The 18,261-nt window shown below is 42.6% G+C and overlaps 1 protein-coding gene across 3 annotated transcripts in view; it reads left to right on the forward strand.

The window, feature by feature from the left end:
* Window positions 1-310: 310 nt before the first annotated feature.
* Window positions 311-18,261, forward strand: part of ttyh3b (tweety family member 3b) — a 31,427-nt gene continuing 13,476 nt past the window's right edge. For 2 of the 3 annotated variants that reach the window (XM_085784384.1, XM_085784400.1), the window contains exons 1-3: window positions 311-887; window positions 2,325-2,504; window positions 14,358-14,554. In XM_085784384.1, the coding sequence (XP_085640510.1) occupies window positions 2,379-2,504; window positions 14,358-14,554 (323 nt within the window). In that variant the 5' untranslated portion in view covers window positions 311-887; window positions 2,325-2,378. Of the gene's footprint in view, window positions 888-1,106; window positions 1,175-2,324; window positions 2,505-14,357; window positions 14,555-18,261 lie in introns of those variants that run through there. The other variant, XM_085784392.1, reaches the window with a different exon arrangement.

The raw sequence follows: 18,261 nt of genomic DNA on the forward strand, positions 1-18,261 counted from the left end.
GCAGTGTCCTGGGTTAAAGCGTTTGATTTGGCATCAGCTTAAAAAAACAAAACAAAAAACATATCAGTCGTACCTTACTTTTTTATTATCAATAATAATTTGCTTGAAAATCAGTTGATGGTTGTACTTGGGTTTCAATTACCATGTATCTATGTACAATCTGACTGCATCCTTCAGCAGTGCTGCAAGGGTCCTGGTTGAACATGTACTTCCGTGAATGCAACGCTAGGGGGCGATGTCTCTGCGCATCTGCTCACTCAAACACACACAAATACTCTCTCTCCCTCTCTGTAACACACATACACACACCCGCTGCCGCAAAGCCCCGTCCTCAAGGGCTTTTTAAACACCGTGTTTGCTTCACGCTCCAGCAATATCACCCAATTGAAGAAGCCGCAGCGCTGAACGCACTGAACCGACGACGGTCACCGTGGGAACAGCGCAGACGAGCGCGAGCCGTGATGCTTTAACGACTCTTTAAAAAAAAAAAAAGAAAGAAAGAAAGAAGAGAGAGAGAGAGACGCTGCTGGGTTGCGGGTCAACGAGTGTAAACGTTAATCTTCCGTAGCGCTGCCGCCGTTGATGGACACGGTACTCTAAACAAGAAAAGGCAGCATATCGGTTGAAATGTGAGTGAGTGGGTCCGTGACCGTTATTATCCCGTTACTTTCAATGTGGTTGGGACCGCAGCAGCAGCAGCAGCAGCAGCAGCCGACGACTCGCTCGTTGCAGTTAGCTCGGCACGGCCGCGTTGATGCAGCAGCAGCGCACGGGCTGTGGGGTTCAAATCCACCACCGGATCTGGGAAGACAATAGGTGAAATATATACACGCCGGCCTGGACTCCCCAAAAGACTACGCTAAAACGAAGAGTCTGCATCCGCCTGGGTAAGTCATATACTCGGTTCCTCTTCCTCAGCAGCACCGCGGGCTTTGATGTCAACGGACGGACATGGAACCTTCAGCTCAGCTCAGCTCGTGCCTTTGCCTTTTCTCCTCCTCGTTGCCTTGGCGACTCCGTCCGCGAGACTGCGGTAGTTTTAACGGACAAAAGCGGGATAACCGCTAAATACAGTTAGCCTAGATAATCCGGGTTTTTTGCTAACATTTTTATTGACTCGACGTGGAGGAAAGAATTGAATTGAATTATTGGCTTGGCTTCATGAATATGCGAGGTGAGCCGCGACTGAGTTTGACCTACATGTGTTGGCACAGTAAAAAAAAAAAAAAAAAAAAAAAAATCCAACATAATAGAGCAGCAGAGTCGTGCCTGTGTTTCTGTTTCTGTGTCGGGTTTGAGATAACGGCCATTTCACCGTCCACATCACGTTTATCTCACCGAGCCTGTTTTTTTTTTTTATAGCATGGGCGTAAATTGGGTGATGCGAGGCAGCTGTCAGCCATGCTATTGTCATGTCATAATTCATGTACAGTAGGGATAAAGACAGTATGACCTCATAGGTTTCATGTTCGCTCACAATGGGTTATTTAAATAAATATTTTTATAGTTAAATAGTCCCTCGGTGTGATATTAAATGCACATACGCGTGCTATTGACAAGTGAGCTGTTTTATATCATTAATATAGCCTACTGCTGGCCATAATTATCATTATACAGACTCATTACACGCCATGTTAGTTACAAAGCAGTAAACCACAATACACCAGGGTCTGTAAAAGGGGAATACAACCCCTCAAGTGGTAAAAAATCACATTTATTCAATTCATTTTGGGGCACTGTCGGTTTAACAGAGATAACAGAAATGAAGTAATGTGTCATATTGCAGTGTTTTGCCCCGTTGTGTGTAACCACACTCTATCTCACACAGCAACATGTTCAGGAATGTCATTGGTAGGTAAGGGGCATGCACACGGCAGAGGAGGAATACCCTGTTTTTTTCCACAGCTGATATCTGCATCAGCAAATGGACATTTGAAAAAAATAAATAAAATGAAATTTGTCATGTGAAATTCAACGGCGTGACATTTAGAAACCAGCAAAGTGTTTTCCCAACTAATGGCCAGGTGTTGTGTATGCAATGTTTTGGCATTTTAATGATGACTGACGTGTTTGTTCCACCAGTGCTGGTGACTAATCACTTGATAACTCATCACACAGACCTTATGATAATGTTAGTCATGAGTAATTGTTGTATTTGATTGAAGCAGATTTTGAATTTTAGTGGTAACTGTATAAAAGACTGTGCATGTCTCATATGTACTAGTCTCTTCCAGCTTTACCACAGCCATGTTAGGATGTGTTACATGTTCTTCAAGTCATTGCTTTGCCCTATTAACTAACAATGGTTGCTGATTTCTTTACAGTGTCTGTGTGAGGAATCGGCTTATTGAGTGAAGCGGGCAGGTAGCTTCGTCGGGATGGCGGCTGTAGTGAACTACTCCCCACCTTGGTGGGTGAATCTACTTCATCGGTTGCCTCATTTCAACATCGAATTCCAGATGGTGAGCAGTGACTTCAGACCTGAGGACTCTGAGTACCAGAAGGTAAGAAGACAAGTGCGGGGGGGAATAATTACGTCCCACTCAGAATTCATCATCATCATCATCATCCCCTTCATCATGCAGCATCACCTTATCATCCTACCTCCTGCCACCTACCCACATTGTAATTTCACAGCAGAGTGGCCGAGTAGTGACTGAGGCTGTCCTGCAGCCACAGAGCACAGAGTTGTGGCTTCCCTCTCTGCATCGATCAATGCTGCGTGTGTGAGAGAGACAGTGGATGTCCTTGGTTCAAGGCACTGACCCCACTACCCACTCCATCATGGTTTGTTTATTAATGGTCGATTAGTTTGGTGATCCCCGGCCTGCGGATCAGGGCTCCTAATGGGTGCAATATAAATCTCAGGGTTTGTGAGATTAATAGGAGGACGTGTAGGAAAAAAGGAGAAACATTTTGTTAACACCGAATTATCTGATTACTCTGCAGGAGTTGTGTTCGAGGCAAATGCAGAGACTGCTTGCCGAAAAACTGCCCCTGACAGAAACGCGCATCAGCGGTTTTGCATGAATTTACCTCTAAAACAACTCTGCCTCTTAACGTTCCCATATTATCTCATAGCGTGGTGAATGTGCAGGTCACAGCTTGTCCACCAGAGTTGTTGGATTGTGTATTTGATGAGTTTGATGAGGGAAACCAAGAAATCCCATTAGCCTCCGTAGCGTAACTCTGAGCAGCTCGCGGCTCTGCTCCGCCGTTCTAAAAATAGCTTGCACCGACAATTAAAGGTAACGAACCTACTCCTAAAACTATAGGGAATATGGCAATGGGCCAATTTGCCAAAATGTTGAACTATCCCTTTAAAATGAGATGGTATCCAAGGGAACATCAAGCTTTGGATGAAGTACTTGCAGCTCACAGATGAGACATGCAAGCTATAAATTTGGTTTATTGACAAGCTAACGCACTGCTTGCCTGCTTGGCTGTCCAAGGGGCACAGAACAAAAAGTTTGGGAACCAGTGGATTAGTCAACAGAGACAAATGATCACTAACAATACTGATGATTGATTAACAGTTAAGATGATTTATAAAGCAGAAAAGCCAGTTCCACTATCTTGATTCTGATGTTTGCATCTATCTGCAGCAGTATAGTATAGATAGATTGATAGACAGATAGATAGATAGACTTGATTGGTCCAAAACTGTATTATTATTTCGTTTCACTGGATTGTGTTAATGTTAATTGAATATGTATGGGCTGTGGGCTTTTAGTTGGATAAAACAAGAATTTTTAGGATGTCTGTTTGGGCTCCGGGAACTTGCGATGGGAATTTGCAAACCATTGTCTGACATTTTATTGGATAAACTATCAATTAATTAGTCGCAAAAATAATCTGGGAGGAAAAACAATCATTAGCATAAGTTAAAAGCATAAAATTAATTGCTTTCTTTCTTTTGATAAAACACTCGGCAGCGCTGCCTTAGAGAGCGGCTCCGTCGAAAGAGGGGCTTTGGCCCAGTTTTCCTACAATTCATTAGAATCTGCAAACAAGGTGACTTCCCTGTCTCCGCGGCAGCAGCGTCTTCTCCTGGAGCCCCGCATTAAACCAAAGACGCATCGTTTAGAGTCGTGTATTTATATATTTTTTTCATGCGCTGCAGTCATCCCTCAACGTAGTTTAGCCGACATGTATTGGGGAGGAGTGGAGGGGGAGGGCGTGCAAGTTCAAGAGCCGAGCGTGGGAAGGCACCCACGGCCATGTACAAGGGACGGAGATGAGAACTGGAGAGAGAAGCATGAGAGGAGGAGGAGGAGGAGGAGTGAGAAAGATAAAAAGAGACTGATTGGAGGCGAGAGGAGAGAGAGAAGGCTGGATGAGCCATGGGAGGTGCTTCTAAATTGCCAAATAGCCACTTCCTGCGAGCTATTCAATGTTTAACTAAGGGCCTTTTGTGTGTGTGTGTGTGTCAATGTGTGTGACCACTGGAATTTTAAGGACCCCCGTTTTTTTTATTTTTTTTAGACTAATTACATCCTGACATGTTTGAGCAGACGCTGCTGTTTCTATGTCACTGACCATCATCATCCTGCAACGACGGGATCGTGTGTTTGTTTGTTTGTTTGCAGGTGATTCGTTAATGTACAGTTGTGCATAATATCATCATACGCGCTTTACGCCACACACTCTGTACGTTCAGTTTCTGTGTCAGTGAGTATTTAGCACTTAGTGTTGTTTGTTGAGGTGAGGTCACAGATCTCCCTCAGGGGTTGTGTGTGTGTGTGTGTGCGTATATACGTATGTGTGTGTGAATATAGGGGTTCTATTCAGGGTGAAATCATTAATTCTGGCTAGACGGTGGGAGGGAGAGGGGGGGGGATAGAGGGTGAGAAGAACAAGAAGGAGGAGGTTGAATTGGGTAGGGGGAGGGAGGGAAGAGAGGGGAGAGAGAGGGGAGAAAGAGGGGAGGGCTGTAGTCTGTTGTGAAAGAATGCTCTCTTTCTTTCTTTCACTCTTTCACTGAAGCCCGTCTTTAGATTGGCTCAGTGTATCTGTCTCAAAGGCTTTCATGCATCCACTCATCCAGCTGAGAAACACACACACACACTCACTCACACATATATACAAACAACAAGGTCCTACACAGTGTCCTTCAGTGCACTGAGTCCGTCACTGCAACACAACGCAACACACACACACTCATACACACTCTCTCACACAATAGAGAGAGAGAGTGAGAGAGAATCTTCTGTGTAGTGTTTTGGCTCAGGTTCATTTGCATTCAGCTCTGAAACTTTCTTCTCACACCGTCTCTCTCTCTCTTTCTCTTTATTTTCTCACTTTCTCTCTTAAACAAACAAACTCTTTCGTATTCATTCACCAGAGCAGTTGGTCTCTGATGACTATGACTTTATTTGGGATGCTGCTGCTGCTGCTGCTGCTGCTGCTGACTCTTCTGACGCTTTTATTGTTGCAAGAAAACTGTTTTATTATTATTTTTTTTTTTTCCTGAAGAGTTGAAATCGGAGCTCTTATCCTGAGGTTCTGCAACTCATTGCAATAGCATGTGTGCCTGTGTGTGTGTGTGTGTGTGTGTGTTCATCTGTTTGTATTACTGTAGATTTGCAGAGTCAGCTACCAGCCACAGTTTAACAGCTGCAGAACATTACAGGGGAATCATGTGACCTGTAATAACACACACACACATATTCCCAGCTGTGGAAAGTAAGACAGTAATTGGTATTTTGCGAGTGGTGTGTTGAGGAGGTTTGTACAGTGGAAGACATTATCTCAGTATTTTGAAAAAGGGTCAGTGGACAAAAGGTGCTGCTCTTAAATCTTTTAGAGATTAAGGGGATAGTTCAACATTTTGGCAAGTTGGCCCATTGCCATAATCCCTATAGTTTTAGGAGTAGGTTTGTTACCTTTAATTGTCGGTGCAAGCTATTTTTAGAACAGCGGAGCAGAGCCGCGAGCTGCTCAGAGCTACGCTACAGAGGCTAATGGGATTTCTTGGTTTCCCTCATCAAACTCATCAAATACACAATCCAACAACTCTAAAACGCTCTGGTAGACAAGCTGTGACCTGCACATTCACCACGCTATGAGATAATAACAGAACGTTACGAGACAGAGTTGTTTTAGAGTTAAATTCACGCAAAACTGCTGATGTGCGTTCCCGTCGGGGGCAGTTTTTCAGCAAACAGTCTCTGAAATTACCTCGAAAACAACTCAGTCTCGTAACATTCTGTTATTATCTCATAGCGTGGTGAATGTGCAGGTCACAACTTGTCCACCAGAGCGTTTTGGAGTTGTTGGATTGTGTATTTGATGAGTTTGATGAGGGAAACCAAGAAATCTCATTAGCCTCTGTAGCGTAGCTCTGAGCAGCTCGCGGCTCTGCTCCGCCGTTCTAAAAATAGCTTGCACTGACAATTAAAGGTAATGAACCTACTGCTAAGACTGTAGGGATTATGGCAATGGGCTAATTTGCCAAAATGTTGAACTGTCCCTTTAAGAATAGACTATCTGGGTCTACGTCTGGGCACGTTTCTTGGTCGTCTGTGTTGTGGTTGACCTTTGACCCAGTGGTACAGGTGACTATAAGCAGGATGAACCTGAGGTCAGTCAGCACCTCTGAAGGGAAGTTGAGAGGATCGTAGGCCAGACCAGACCAGACAACAAAGTAACACACAGGCAGGGAGAGTGCAAGGACAAACCGCTGTAGTGGAAGTGATTGATCCTGTCAGCTAAATCACACACACACATTCGCAGCTGAGCACGCACGTACACACACACACACACACACAGTTTTTAACGGACAGATTGAAAGTAGATCACTGTGCCTGGGCGTTTAACATTTAGCCCCTCCTCCAGCCCACAAGCTGATCTCCAGGAGCAGAGATGCACACACTCACACACACACTCACTCACATGTAAGCGCGCACACACATGCACAGCCAAGCTCACCATGCTTATTAGTAGCTAATTGATCCACACTTAATCTGCTCTGATGGTTTGTCAGCCCGACAGTTAATCTAGCAGCCAGGAGGGGAGGAGAGTGAGGTGGCTGCACAGACCTGGTCCTCAGTCAGATTACAAGTTTAACACCAAGAGTCCCGGCTCTGTTGTTATTACTCCATATGCACACTAGTTCTTAGATGATTAGTTGAGTAACTTAGTTAATTGACTTCTTTTTTTTTTAACTTGACAGTATACTGTAAAAGCGACATTCAGTGGCTTTAAAAGTTTGGGAATTGGACTTTCAAGTCATTTGAAGATATCGCTTTTGTTTGTTTGAAATTGTGATCAACACTACCAATTGTTTTCTTGATAATCCTTTTTTAAAATGTGGGAAAAGAGTAGGAAAAATTGTAGATAAAAATCATTCGGAGCCCACGGCTACTTCTTGAAATTGCATGTTTTGTCAGTTGAATATGACCCAAAGAAAGCAGCAAATCCTCACATTGGAGAAACTGAATCGTTTATGAAATTGTAACCCATAAATGTCTCTTTGATTAACCACATCTCCAGCTCGGACAAATAATGATTGGTAATAATTCATGAAACAAAATCTACTTTTTTCCCTTACCCTCTTTCCTATCATATCTGTCTCATCCCTTTGTCATCCTTGGACCATGATTTGTTCGAGATGTCATGACAATATCCATGATTACATATGGCAGCATCCTCATTCTGCAAAGCTTAATGCATGTTAATGTATATGTCATTAAGTCCTGATGTTGATTTTAAAGTCACAATGGATCAAACAATGCATTAGAGGAGCACAGCACGCCTTCACCTCAGCACAACGTCTCTATCGCTGGCTAAGCTTATAGATAATAACAGAGGATAATACCAGAGACTAGGAATCTGCAGAGCTTATCTCCCCCTTCTCTCCCATCAGGACCCCCCACCCCCATCCTCCGTCCTCCACTCATCTTCTTCAACCTGTTGGAGAAAAGCAGTCAGGGAAAAAGCAATCAACTGATTTCCTGTGGTTCAGCCTTAGCTTACCAACTGCTCTCCCACCACAGAGTAGGAATGTGGGTATGACAGAAAAAATAAACTGTATCAATGACACATAAATGTGTAAAAGTTGAAACTTGAAAGTTGTTTGTTAGTTTTTTTTTGTTTTTAAATACATATCTCTATTGATTTTTGAACTTAGTAAATTATTCATCTAAAATAATTTCTTACATCTTTCAAGTCTCTAAAGAACTTCGCTCCGTCCATCCCACACTGAACTCAGAGCCGTCCGTCTAAGAAAACAATGATACTTTGATACTGGTGAAACTGAAAATAAAGAAAATAACTCATATAGACATAATATCCCTATGACTACAATACATACAACAGAGATAAATAGGAGAAAGAAAAGTACACATATATAAAAATAAGAAAAAGAGAATATTTATGTATGAAAAATTAAAAAAGCAAACAGAAATATATAAATAAATAATAATAATACCTAAATAAAATATAAATCAAATTAAAAGGGTGCAGTCTTAACTTGGTAGATGTTAGATTTAAGGAGTTAGGAGGATATCAGGTCTTGATTTCAAAAATACGTTGTTTGTTAGTTTGTCATAGTCAAAATGACTTCATCGCCCAGTTTTTATAGACACTTATAATCAACAAGGTATCTTGTACCTGTTGGCTTGTAGACAGACAATATTGATGCTTTTAACATCGACTGAGACCTTCAAAGTAAATGCTCCTCTCGCTCTCTCTTCCAGTGTCACATGACACCAATGCAGGTCACATCCTGTCATATATCGTATTGTGTCCTACAGCGGTCTGGCTTAGTGACCTACAAGCCTGGTATTAGGATTGACTGAAGCCCTCCAGCTCTGATACATTAACCTTTGCTGGCCTGGTTATACATCTGCCGCAGTTCAGGGTTAATGCTGACCTTATTAGTCTCAGGCTGCATTGTTTTTCACAGACAATAAAGGTTTGTGTTTGCAGTGACAGCCAGAATATATCAGCTGCTGGCTCCACATGGACAGTTACTTCTCTGATGCTTCTCAAGTTTAGGAGTTTCCTAGGAAAAGACAGCATGGAAAACACAAGACTACAGGGATTAGAAGGTTTTTCAGATAAGAATAAATCTTATTTTGCATACAATCTACATTTGCATGCACAGTGTCTTTTTTTTTTTTTAGCAGTTTCTACTTTGGTCTTCCACCTCCCACCCTCCTGAACAAATTGTTTTCCACAACACAAGACCTACACCAGATGACTCATTCTCAACATTTCTCAGTTGGAACCCACATGATAATATGGTAACATTTTACACTGATCGAGGCTGGTTTTAAGTAAAAGTTGTCACATTTTGGACAAATGAAAATGGCAACAGGTATTTTTATAAAATGCCTGAACAGAGCACAGTCACTGACATTTAAATTCTGAAGGTCACTGCTGCTTCAGAAACACAAACTATTTAAAAGCTCACAGTCCAAACACAGGGTTTTATTCGTGCCAGGAAATTGAAGCTTAAACATGTTCACATTTTAGAGAACGTCATTAATATTTTCCTCATACATCATAAATTATTTCACTCGCCCAGAAAACCATCCGCTCTTAATCAGAATGTTAATTTTCATGGATACGACTGAGCTTGGAGCATCACCAGTACAGACATCCATGTCCACCGCAGGATGAATTCAAATAACTATGTATTAGGCACAAATTTTACAGTCAATTTAGCATACTAACATGCTAAATGAAGATGATGAATATGGTAAACGTTATACATCAGCATGTTTGCATTGTCAGTGTGAAGATGCTTGCATGCTGATGACTGAATTTCATCAAATATAGATAATAGATCATAAAAATGAAACAATCCCTGTAACAGCAGCACTAGTTCAGTTTTTTTTATTCAAGTTAATTTGAACATTTTTCAGCGATTCATTCATAGATAAGGAGAAAATCAGAAGACTGGCCTTGAAAACCTTGAGAACCAACTGCTGATACATTTTTAAGACACAAAATAACATCAATCATATATAGAAATGTTTGATTATAATGTCAATTTTGGCAAAGATTCACTCATGCAAGATAACGTCCATATTTACAGTAGAGGTGCATAAATCGCTGCAGGGTGAGAAAACGGCTGGCTGGCTGGCAGAGAGGGAAAAAAATGAGGTCAGTAGAAAAATGGTCTGTTTAGTCGGTCTTGGAAGCCAGGAAGTCTGTTGAGTGAGTATCTTGGAGGTGGAGTCAGTCTGTGTTATCATCCACAGAGGAGTCCCCCTGAATTACAATGTTGCTGTTTCTGAACAAGCAGAGCGGTGGGAGGAGGAGGAATCCTTTGTCTAAAAACTAAAGTGATCCTGCAGGTGGAGGAGAGGAGAGGAGAGGAGAGGAGAGGAGGGATTTCGGTTCACCAGAAACGTGCCGTGCCTTCCTTTGGTCCTGCGGCAGCTGAATGACTTTCTCAGACTGATGATCCAGAGGGGAAAAGAAAAACTAACATTGTGTAGCAGTGTGTGTGTGTGTGTGTGTTAAAAAAAGATTTCGTCAGTTCCAGGCAAATTGCTTTAACAGGCCTCATCTCTGTCTTCATCCGTTCCTCCCCCCTTTTTTTTTAGTGTTGAGCTCAGTCGTCTTCTTTCACATCTTCTTTCTGTTCTGTCTTTCCAGGCTGTCTATTTTTTTTTTTTTGTTCCAAATTTACAACCCCCACCCCCCTCCCCCTCATCTCTCTCTCTCTCCTTCAGTTCTCCGTCTGTCTACCACCACCACCCCTTCTTCCTTCTTTTACACTTCAAAGCTTTTAGACGGTATGTGATCTGTGTGGTGGGTCTCTAGCGCACGCAGCGCCCCAACAGCATCGCTTCCTCTCACACTGTGGAGGTGTGTGTGTGTCTGTGTGTGTGTGTTTGATGGTGTGCAAGTGTGTTTTTCACGGTATCCATCAACCGAACGTCGAACAGACACTATCTCCTTAGTCTCAAATAGCTGAAGAGAAGAGAGAAGCACAAAGTATATCTGTATCTTCTGTCTGTCTGCACAGGAAAAAAAAAACTAAATCATGTGGTCTCTTTCTCTCTCTCTCTCTCTCTCTCCCTCTCTCTCTCTGTCTCTCTCTCTCTCTCTGTATCTGGTTTCTGCTCATATCAGCTAATTTCCTTCCTGTATCCTTAACCCACTTCCTAAATCTCCCCTCTCCCTGTGATAAGGACGACTCTCAAACATGATACGTTTGCGTCCTGAATGAATCCAACAACCCAAAAGTTTGACAGAAAATCTGTAAAATAAACTGTCATGAAATCATACATGCTACTCATTTTAGATGGTTTTCTTGATAATCCTTTTTTCAAAATGTGGGAGAAGAGAAGGGTAGATAAATATCTTTTGGAGCCCAAGGTTACCGCTTGAAATTACATGTTTTGTGAATATAGTTAGTTAGTAGTGTTAAAATTGCTGCAGCCAATGGATATTTTCATTATTGGATAACCTACCAATTGTTCTTTAAAATGTGGGAAAAAAGAAGGAAAAATTGTAGATAAAAATCTCTCGTTGCCCAAGGTTACCTCTTGAAATTGCATGTTTTGTCACTTGAATATGACCCAAAGAAAGCAGCAAATCCTCACATTGGAGAAACTGAATCATTTATGAAATGGTAACCAATAAATGTTTCTTTGATTAACCGTATTTCCAGCTCTGACAATATAATGATTGGTATTAATTCATAAAACAAATTTTTCTCCCTTCCTCTCTTTCCTATCATATCTGTAGCTGCGTTTTCATTACAGGTTTTCTCAAAATAAAAGCAATATTTCTGAAATTTCGAAAAAGTACAATTGCTATTTGCAGGTGTTTCCTTTGAAAGGTGTTTTGCGAATGAGCCGTAACTCTCATAAAGTCTAGTCTTGCGATATCCCATAATTCTCGTCACGCGAGACCTCACTTTTCAGAAGTAAGCGGAATGTTTGTGTTAATATAAAAGTCTTAAATAGTTATATCTTCTGACAGCAATCACTTGCATAGAGTGTTTGGTCTGAAACACGGGTCTGTCAGTCCCTCTGCTCTGCTGTAAGCCGAGGAGAAAACTTTCCTTGTATCCTACAACCTTTATCCGATGAGGAGAGAGAACAACATAAAGGAGCGGTCCTCTCTGTGTGTGCAGCCAAGGGATGCGCGTGAATGTGGTGACGTAGGGACGAGGGCGGGGACTGCTAACTCCATCGGCTGACAATAAGTTAGCCAAAACGACCGGATCGCTTACTTCTGCTTTAAAGGGATAGTTCAACATTTTGGCAAATTGGCCCATTGCCATAATCGCTATAGTCATAGCAGTAGGTTCATTACCTTTAATTGTAGGTGTAAGCTATTTTCAGTACGGCGGAGCGCAGCAGCTGGCTGCTCAGAGCTGCGCTATGGAGGCTAAGGGAATTTCTTGGTTTCCCTCATTAAACTCATCAAATTCAACATCCCAAAACTCCACAGCGCTTTTGTAGACAAGTTGTGACCTGCACAACCACCACGCTATGAGATAATGACGGAACGATACGAAACGGAGCCGTTTTCGAGGTAAATACAGGGTAAATACGGAGACTGCTTGCTGAAAAACTGTCCCTGAACGCAACGCGCATCAGCGGTTTTGTATGAATTTACCTCGAAAACGGCTCCGTTTCGTATCGTTCCGTCATTATCTCATAGCGTGGTGGTTGTGCAGCTCACAACTTGTCTACAAAAGCGCTGTGGAGTTTTGGGATTTTGTATTTGATGAGTTTAATGAGGGAAACCAAGCCTGCTGCTGCGCTCCGCTGTACTAAAAATAACTTACACCTACAATTAAAGGTAACGAACCTACTGCTATGACTATAGCAATTATGGCAATGGGCCAATTTGCCAAAATGTTGAACTATCCCTTTAAGGAAGATGGACGTAAGCGTGTTGCTGCCGCTACAGCTGTTGCTGTTATTGTGTTTAACAGGAGACGAAGGCAGCGTAATATGGTCAACAACACTTCAGTCTCCTCTGTCCACACATAGCGCCATCTTGCTTTAAATGAACTGGTCACATGACCCCCTGCATCGTCTCTGGTGAAGCCAGTGACATGTAAATGCGAAATAAGTGTTTCCACAGCTCTTTTGCGATACATTTTTATATCGATACGTCTGAAAAACCACCATATGAGAGTGTTAAAATGTTTTAGCGATATTTGAGAGGTTTTTCGGAACGTAGGCGTTTCCATTACCAGTTTTTTTATTGCAATATGTAGGTTTTTTGTGTCATCCCATTGTCATCCTTCAACCATAATTTGTAAGAGATGTCATGACAATATCCATGATTACATACTAGGGCTGCAGCTATCGAATATTTTAGTAATCGAGTACTCTACTGAAAATTACATCGATTAATCGAGTAATCGGATAAAACGTATTTTTGCTTGGTTAAAGAGAAATTATGAATACACAAGAGAAAATAACATATTTCACTCAATAATGAATGACCAATTGGTTTCCTTTTGTAGAATCAACTGTTTTTATTTCTTAAATTCACAAGCAAGTATTTTCTGGTCTTGAAACATTACTAAAGAGGCGACTGCTGCTAGCATAAATAAGAATAAATAAAACACAAATAAAAATAAATTAAATTAAATTACTTTCAAGATATCAAAAATAAATTAAATTAAATTACTTTCAAGATATCAAAAATGTTTTCTGCGGAGATGCTGCAACATGGAAGACGTGCTGTTGTGGTATGCAAGGGCCGTGTTACAACTAGAGTGCCTATAGAGAGACATTTTCTGTCTTTTTGTCGCCTTTTTCTCCCTCAGTCAAACACCTACGTCCGCCCGCCCGCCCGTTAAGCCGGGTTTCTACCGAATCAACGGTCTCACCGCAACATATGGTTCACGTCATGATAACTTCAGTATTTTGGCCATTCAAGCTTCCACAGTCCATAGTCTTTTTCTTTGTTTGATATTTCAAGAGACTTGGTTAAGTAGCCTAACCATGGATAGCTCCTAGGCAGGATTGTTCTGCTGTGTTGTCGCCACCGTCGCCACCGTCACCCCACCCCCCCCCCCCGGTCGTCGCGGCCATCGCCTCGCCGCCGCCCCCCTCCTCCCCATCTCCGCCGTCATCCGCGGCGGATGGCCGCGGGGGGGCCCCGCACGGTTACGTTCATAGGTTACGTTACGGCGCACGTTGTGCCACATTGAAAGTAGTCCGTGTGGCCGCTTGAACTACAATTAAATTAACGATTCCTCGAGGCAGAAAAAAATCCTCGGACCATTTTTTGTAATCGAGGTACTCGAATTACTCGAGGAATCGTTTCAGCCCTATTACATACAATGCATGTTACTGAATATGTCATACATGGTATTAAGTCCTAAAGTTGACATGCCACTAATTGTTTCTCTCTCTCCTCTTCAGTCCATCCTGCTGCTCGGTGCTATTGCGCTGCTCTGCTTGGGCCTGGACCTCCTCTTCCTCCTCTTCTACTCCTTCTGGCTTTGCTGCCGGAGACGCAAGAGCGACGACTCCTCGCACTCCCATACGCACTCCCAGCAGCCCAGCGCCGACTGCTGCTGCACGGCCTGGTGCGTCATCATCGCCACACTCGTCTGCAGGTGAGAGGTTATTCCCATAACATAACACACTTACACAGCAGTCAGTGTGTGTTTGAAGGTGTTTATTATTTATAACCTCCTCTAACTCTTCCTCAAGTCAATAAGATTTGTTTTATTAAAGGGCTTATTTCTAAGTTTTCTCTGACGCATAGCCTGGTTCCTTGTAGGGAGCGGGGGGTGGGGGGTGGGGGTGATGGTCTCTTGCCAGCAACAGCTTCAGCTATTGTTGCATTTAACAATACAGGAGGTTGTAATACTCCCTCAGAGCAGCGCCGCTTCTTCAGGGCGGCCCGGACGCCACAGTGAGTCACTATCAGAGAGAGGGGGTTAGGTCCTCAGCATGCTCACTTCATCAGAAGAAAAGAAGTCATAGAAGCAGCAGCAAAGCCAGAGTCGACGCCGGAGTCAGCTCCTGGTGGAGGAGCAAGAAGAAAAACTAACAAATAGCTCCTTAAAATTGATATAGTTAATCTTCCTACATGTGTAAATGAATTGCCCTGTAGACTTAAAGGGATAGTTCAACATTTAGTCAGATCCCCCTCTCACCATAATCCCTATAGTCATAGCAGTGGGTTCATCACCTTTAATCATCGGTGCATGTTGTTTTGAGATCAGCAGGGCAGAGACGTGAGCTGCTCAGTGAACACAATGGAAGTGAACGGTACAGGTCCCCTGTCCCTCATCAAACTCATCCAACAACTCCAAAACACTCTGGTGGACAAGTTGTGACCTGCACATTCACCACGCTATAAAATAATCATGTAACAGAGTTGTTTTCAAGTCAAATGCAGCTGGAACTACATTCCAGACACGGCTGCTGGTCGGAGTGATTTCAAAAGTGCAAGTAGTTCCGAGTCCTTCATGTTTTGTAATGTTACATAACTACACATGATTATTTCATAGCGTGGTGAATGTGCAGGTCACAACTTCTCAATGGGAGCGTTTTGGAGTTGTTGGATTGTGTATTTGATGAGTTTTGAGGGACAAGGGACCTGTACCGTTCACCTCCATTGTGTTCACTGAGCAGCTCACGTCTCTGCCCCAAGGATCTCAAAACAATTTGCCAATTTGCCCAAATGTCGAACTATTCTGTTGAAGTTGATACAGTTAATCTTTCTACATGTGTAAAGGAATTGCCCTGTAGACTCAAGTGGAGACTCTGTTTCTCTGGAGATTTGTAGGGGAGGGAGAGGGGGAGGGGTGAGGGGGGGTCCACTCATTTGCTGCTTCTGCATACCACAGCACAGCAGCCTGTTGATGTACAGCTGCACAGGACAGTCAGACAACGTGTCTGAGCCACATGGTCGCCCATACCAAGTGGTACTACTGTAAATATCCTTGAATTAATGATCATATTTCCTGCCACCAGTTTATGCACAATAAAAACACGTGAGGAAAAAGTGTCAGTATCAGAGAAATGACACTGTAGCAGCTCCTGTTAAGACTGCTTGTACCTCATAAAGCATTCATGTGACCGGTTCTTGCTTACACTCCACCAGCACGCACAAAAAAAGACAAAATACAGCAGCAAAGGACTGGTTAGTGAAGGTGGAGTACAATAGATGAATTTACTAAAACTTAAAACTTAATTCACAATTTTTGTTGTGTAAATTTTCCAAAAATGTGTGTTCATCCAGCCTGTGGGGCATACTGGACTGTAGTATAACCGTGTACATACTGTGTTTTTGCAGTTGTAGTATGAAATCATTATCCTTTTTGGGTTCAGTGTGCCTCTCTGTGAATTTGGAGAGAAGAGGGGACAGACAAACAGAAGCAGAGGGAGGGCCTTTAAAAACAAACAGACCATTGTTGAGACAAAAAAACAAAAAAGTCAGTCAAGCATGACACATGGCCACTTTTTTTCACTTCCCTCAAAACAACAACAGCAGCAGCCATATGTCTCCATTATGACTGTGCATCGCGCCAATCAAGTCCAGTCAATCTGGTTGAAGCCTGAGAGTCCATGTGGTGCAGCTGGGAGCCGGCCAGGTGGTTACACTCCTGTGTTTGTGTTTGTCTGACTCTGAAGGCCGTGTGTGTGTGTGTGTGTGTGTGTGTGTGTGTATACGCTGAGGTCGTTGACCCAAGTGGCCCTGCAGCAGCAGCAGAGAGCGCAGTGTATCTCGACCACTGAGCTGCATGGACTCTGCTCCTCTTGGCACATACCATAATAAAGGGCGCGTGCAGACAGACACAGAAAGAAACTATTCCTCTTTTATTCACCCTCACTCCTTACTTTCCTCCTTCCTTCTTGACTTTCTCCTTTTCTTCATCTCCATCAGCCCCCCCCCCCCCCTCCTTTTGTTATTTATTATTTCACTCAGTTCGGCCTTCTCCCCTGGCCTAGAAAGGTTGCCATGGAGACAGAAGCGAATTTGATGCAGAGACTAGAAATGAATTATACAGTCAGGGGGAGCTATGTCTGTGTGTGTGTGTGTGTGTGTGTGTTAGCGTGACTCAGTGCTGAAGAGTGTTTTTGCAGGCTTTAATATTTTATGATTAGCTATAATATGTCTTTTTGAATATTTGATATGGATCTGAACATGCGCACACGTGTTTCTGTGCGTGCTTTTGTGTGTGTGCGTGTGTGATTCTTTGTCCACAATTTAATATGACATCATGTCTTATTTTTGGCATAACACAAACCACATGTGGGCTTCCTCCATTTGTCTGCAGGTGCAGTGTGTTTAGCTTCTATTATGTTGTTTACTGTTTTTTTATTCTCATTGTCTTTGAGTTGCACATTGTTTGCCACAAATAACATATTAACGTAAAGGCCTGTGGAAACTGGCAGGCTTCTTCCTTCATTAAAAAACAATGAGATATTACTGACAAAAATCCTTGGGGATACATACAGATACATTTACATAGTGTAGTCCAGTTATTTTGATGTGAGGTGCTGCTGCTGTAACAACCGACTCTGCAGCCATTTGTCACTGAATGAACCTGTAACACTAATCACATTTTTTAAAATACCGGTACTTTTTTTGGTCTGCAAATAGAAGAAGCATTACGACATAGTCTATAAAAAAGAAAAGATGCAGCAGTCCAGTACGGTACAGTCCAGAGTGTATAGGTTGCAGACAATCTGCCATAGTTTAAAGGGACTACGAGGAGTTTTGGAAGTGTTTTCACACTACATTTCCCATGAGCCTTCGCGTGCACGGTGAAATTCTTGGACCGGCGCAAGAAGGACGAAAGCGAAAGCATTTGCCAAGAATGTTTTCATCAATCAAGAACGAAAATCGGAGGTTGGAAGACAATCAGATACCGTCGTAGTTCCGACCATAAATGATGCCAACTAGCGATCTGGCGGCGTTATTCCCATGACCCGCCGGGCAGCCTCCGGGAAACTGAAACTAGGAAATGCTGGGCGAGCCGACCACTAAATAATAATATTAAAATAACTATGGTATAAAGACAAAACGATATCAAAAATGGACCCATTAACAAGTGTGGGTAACGTAGATTCATCCACATTAATGTGAGACTCTTTTATAACCAAAAGCAAACTCCTCTAGGTCTCTTTAAAGTCTGTGTTACTATTGCAGTCCTGTTTTTCCCAGTATCTGGGGATGAGTGAAACTAATTTTCCTCTATTGGGCAAATATTATTGATTACGGTATGTTGTTTAGAAGTGTCATGGAAAGAGGATTTCTCTGTTGCCAGCATCTCCAGAGTTTTGCATTCTGCTGAGACATGTAGGG

Source organism: Trachurus japonicus, chromosome 1 (genome assembly GCF_045865225.1).
Source record: "Trachurus japonicus isolate A0001 chromosome 1, Traja_1.0".
NCBI classification, from domain to species: domain Eukaryota; kingdom Metazoa; phylum Chordata; class Actinopteri; order Carangiformes; family Carangidae; genus Trachurus; species Trachurus japonicus.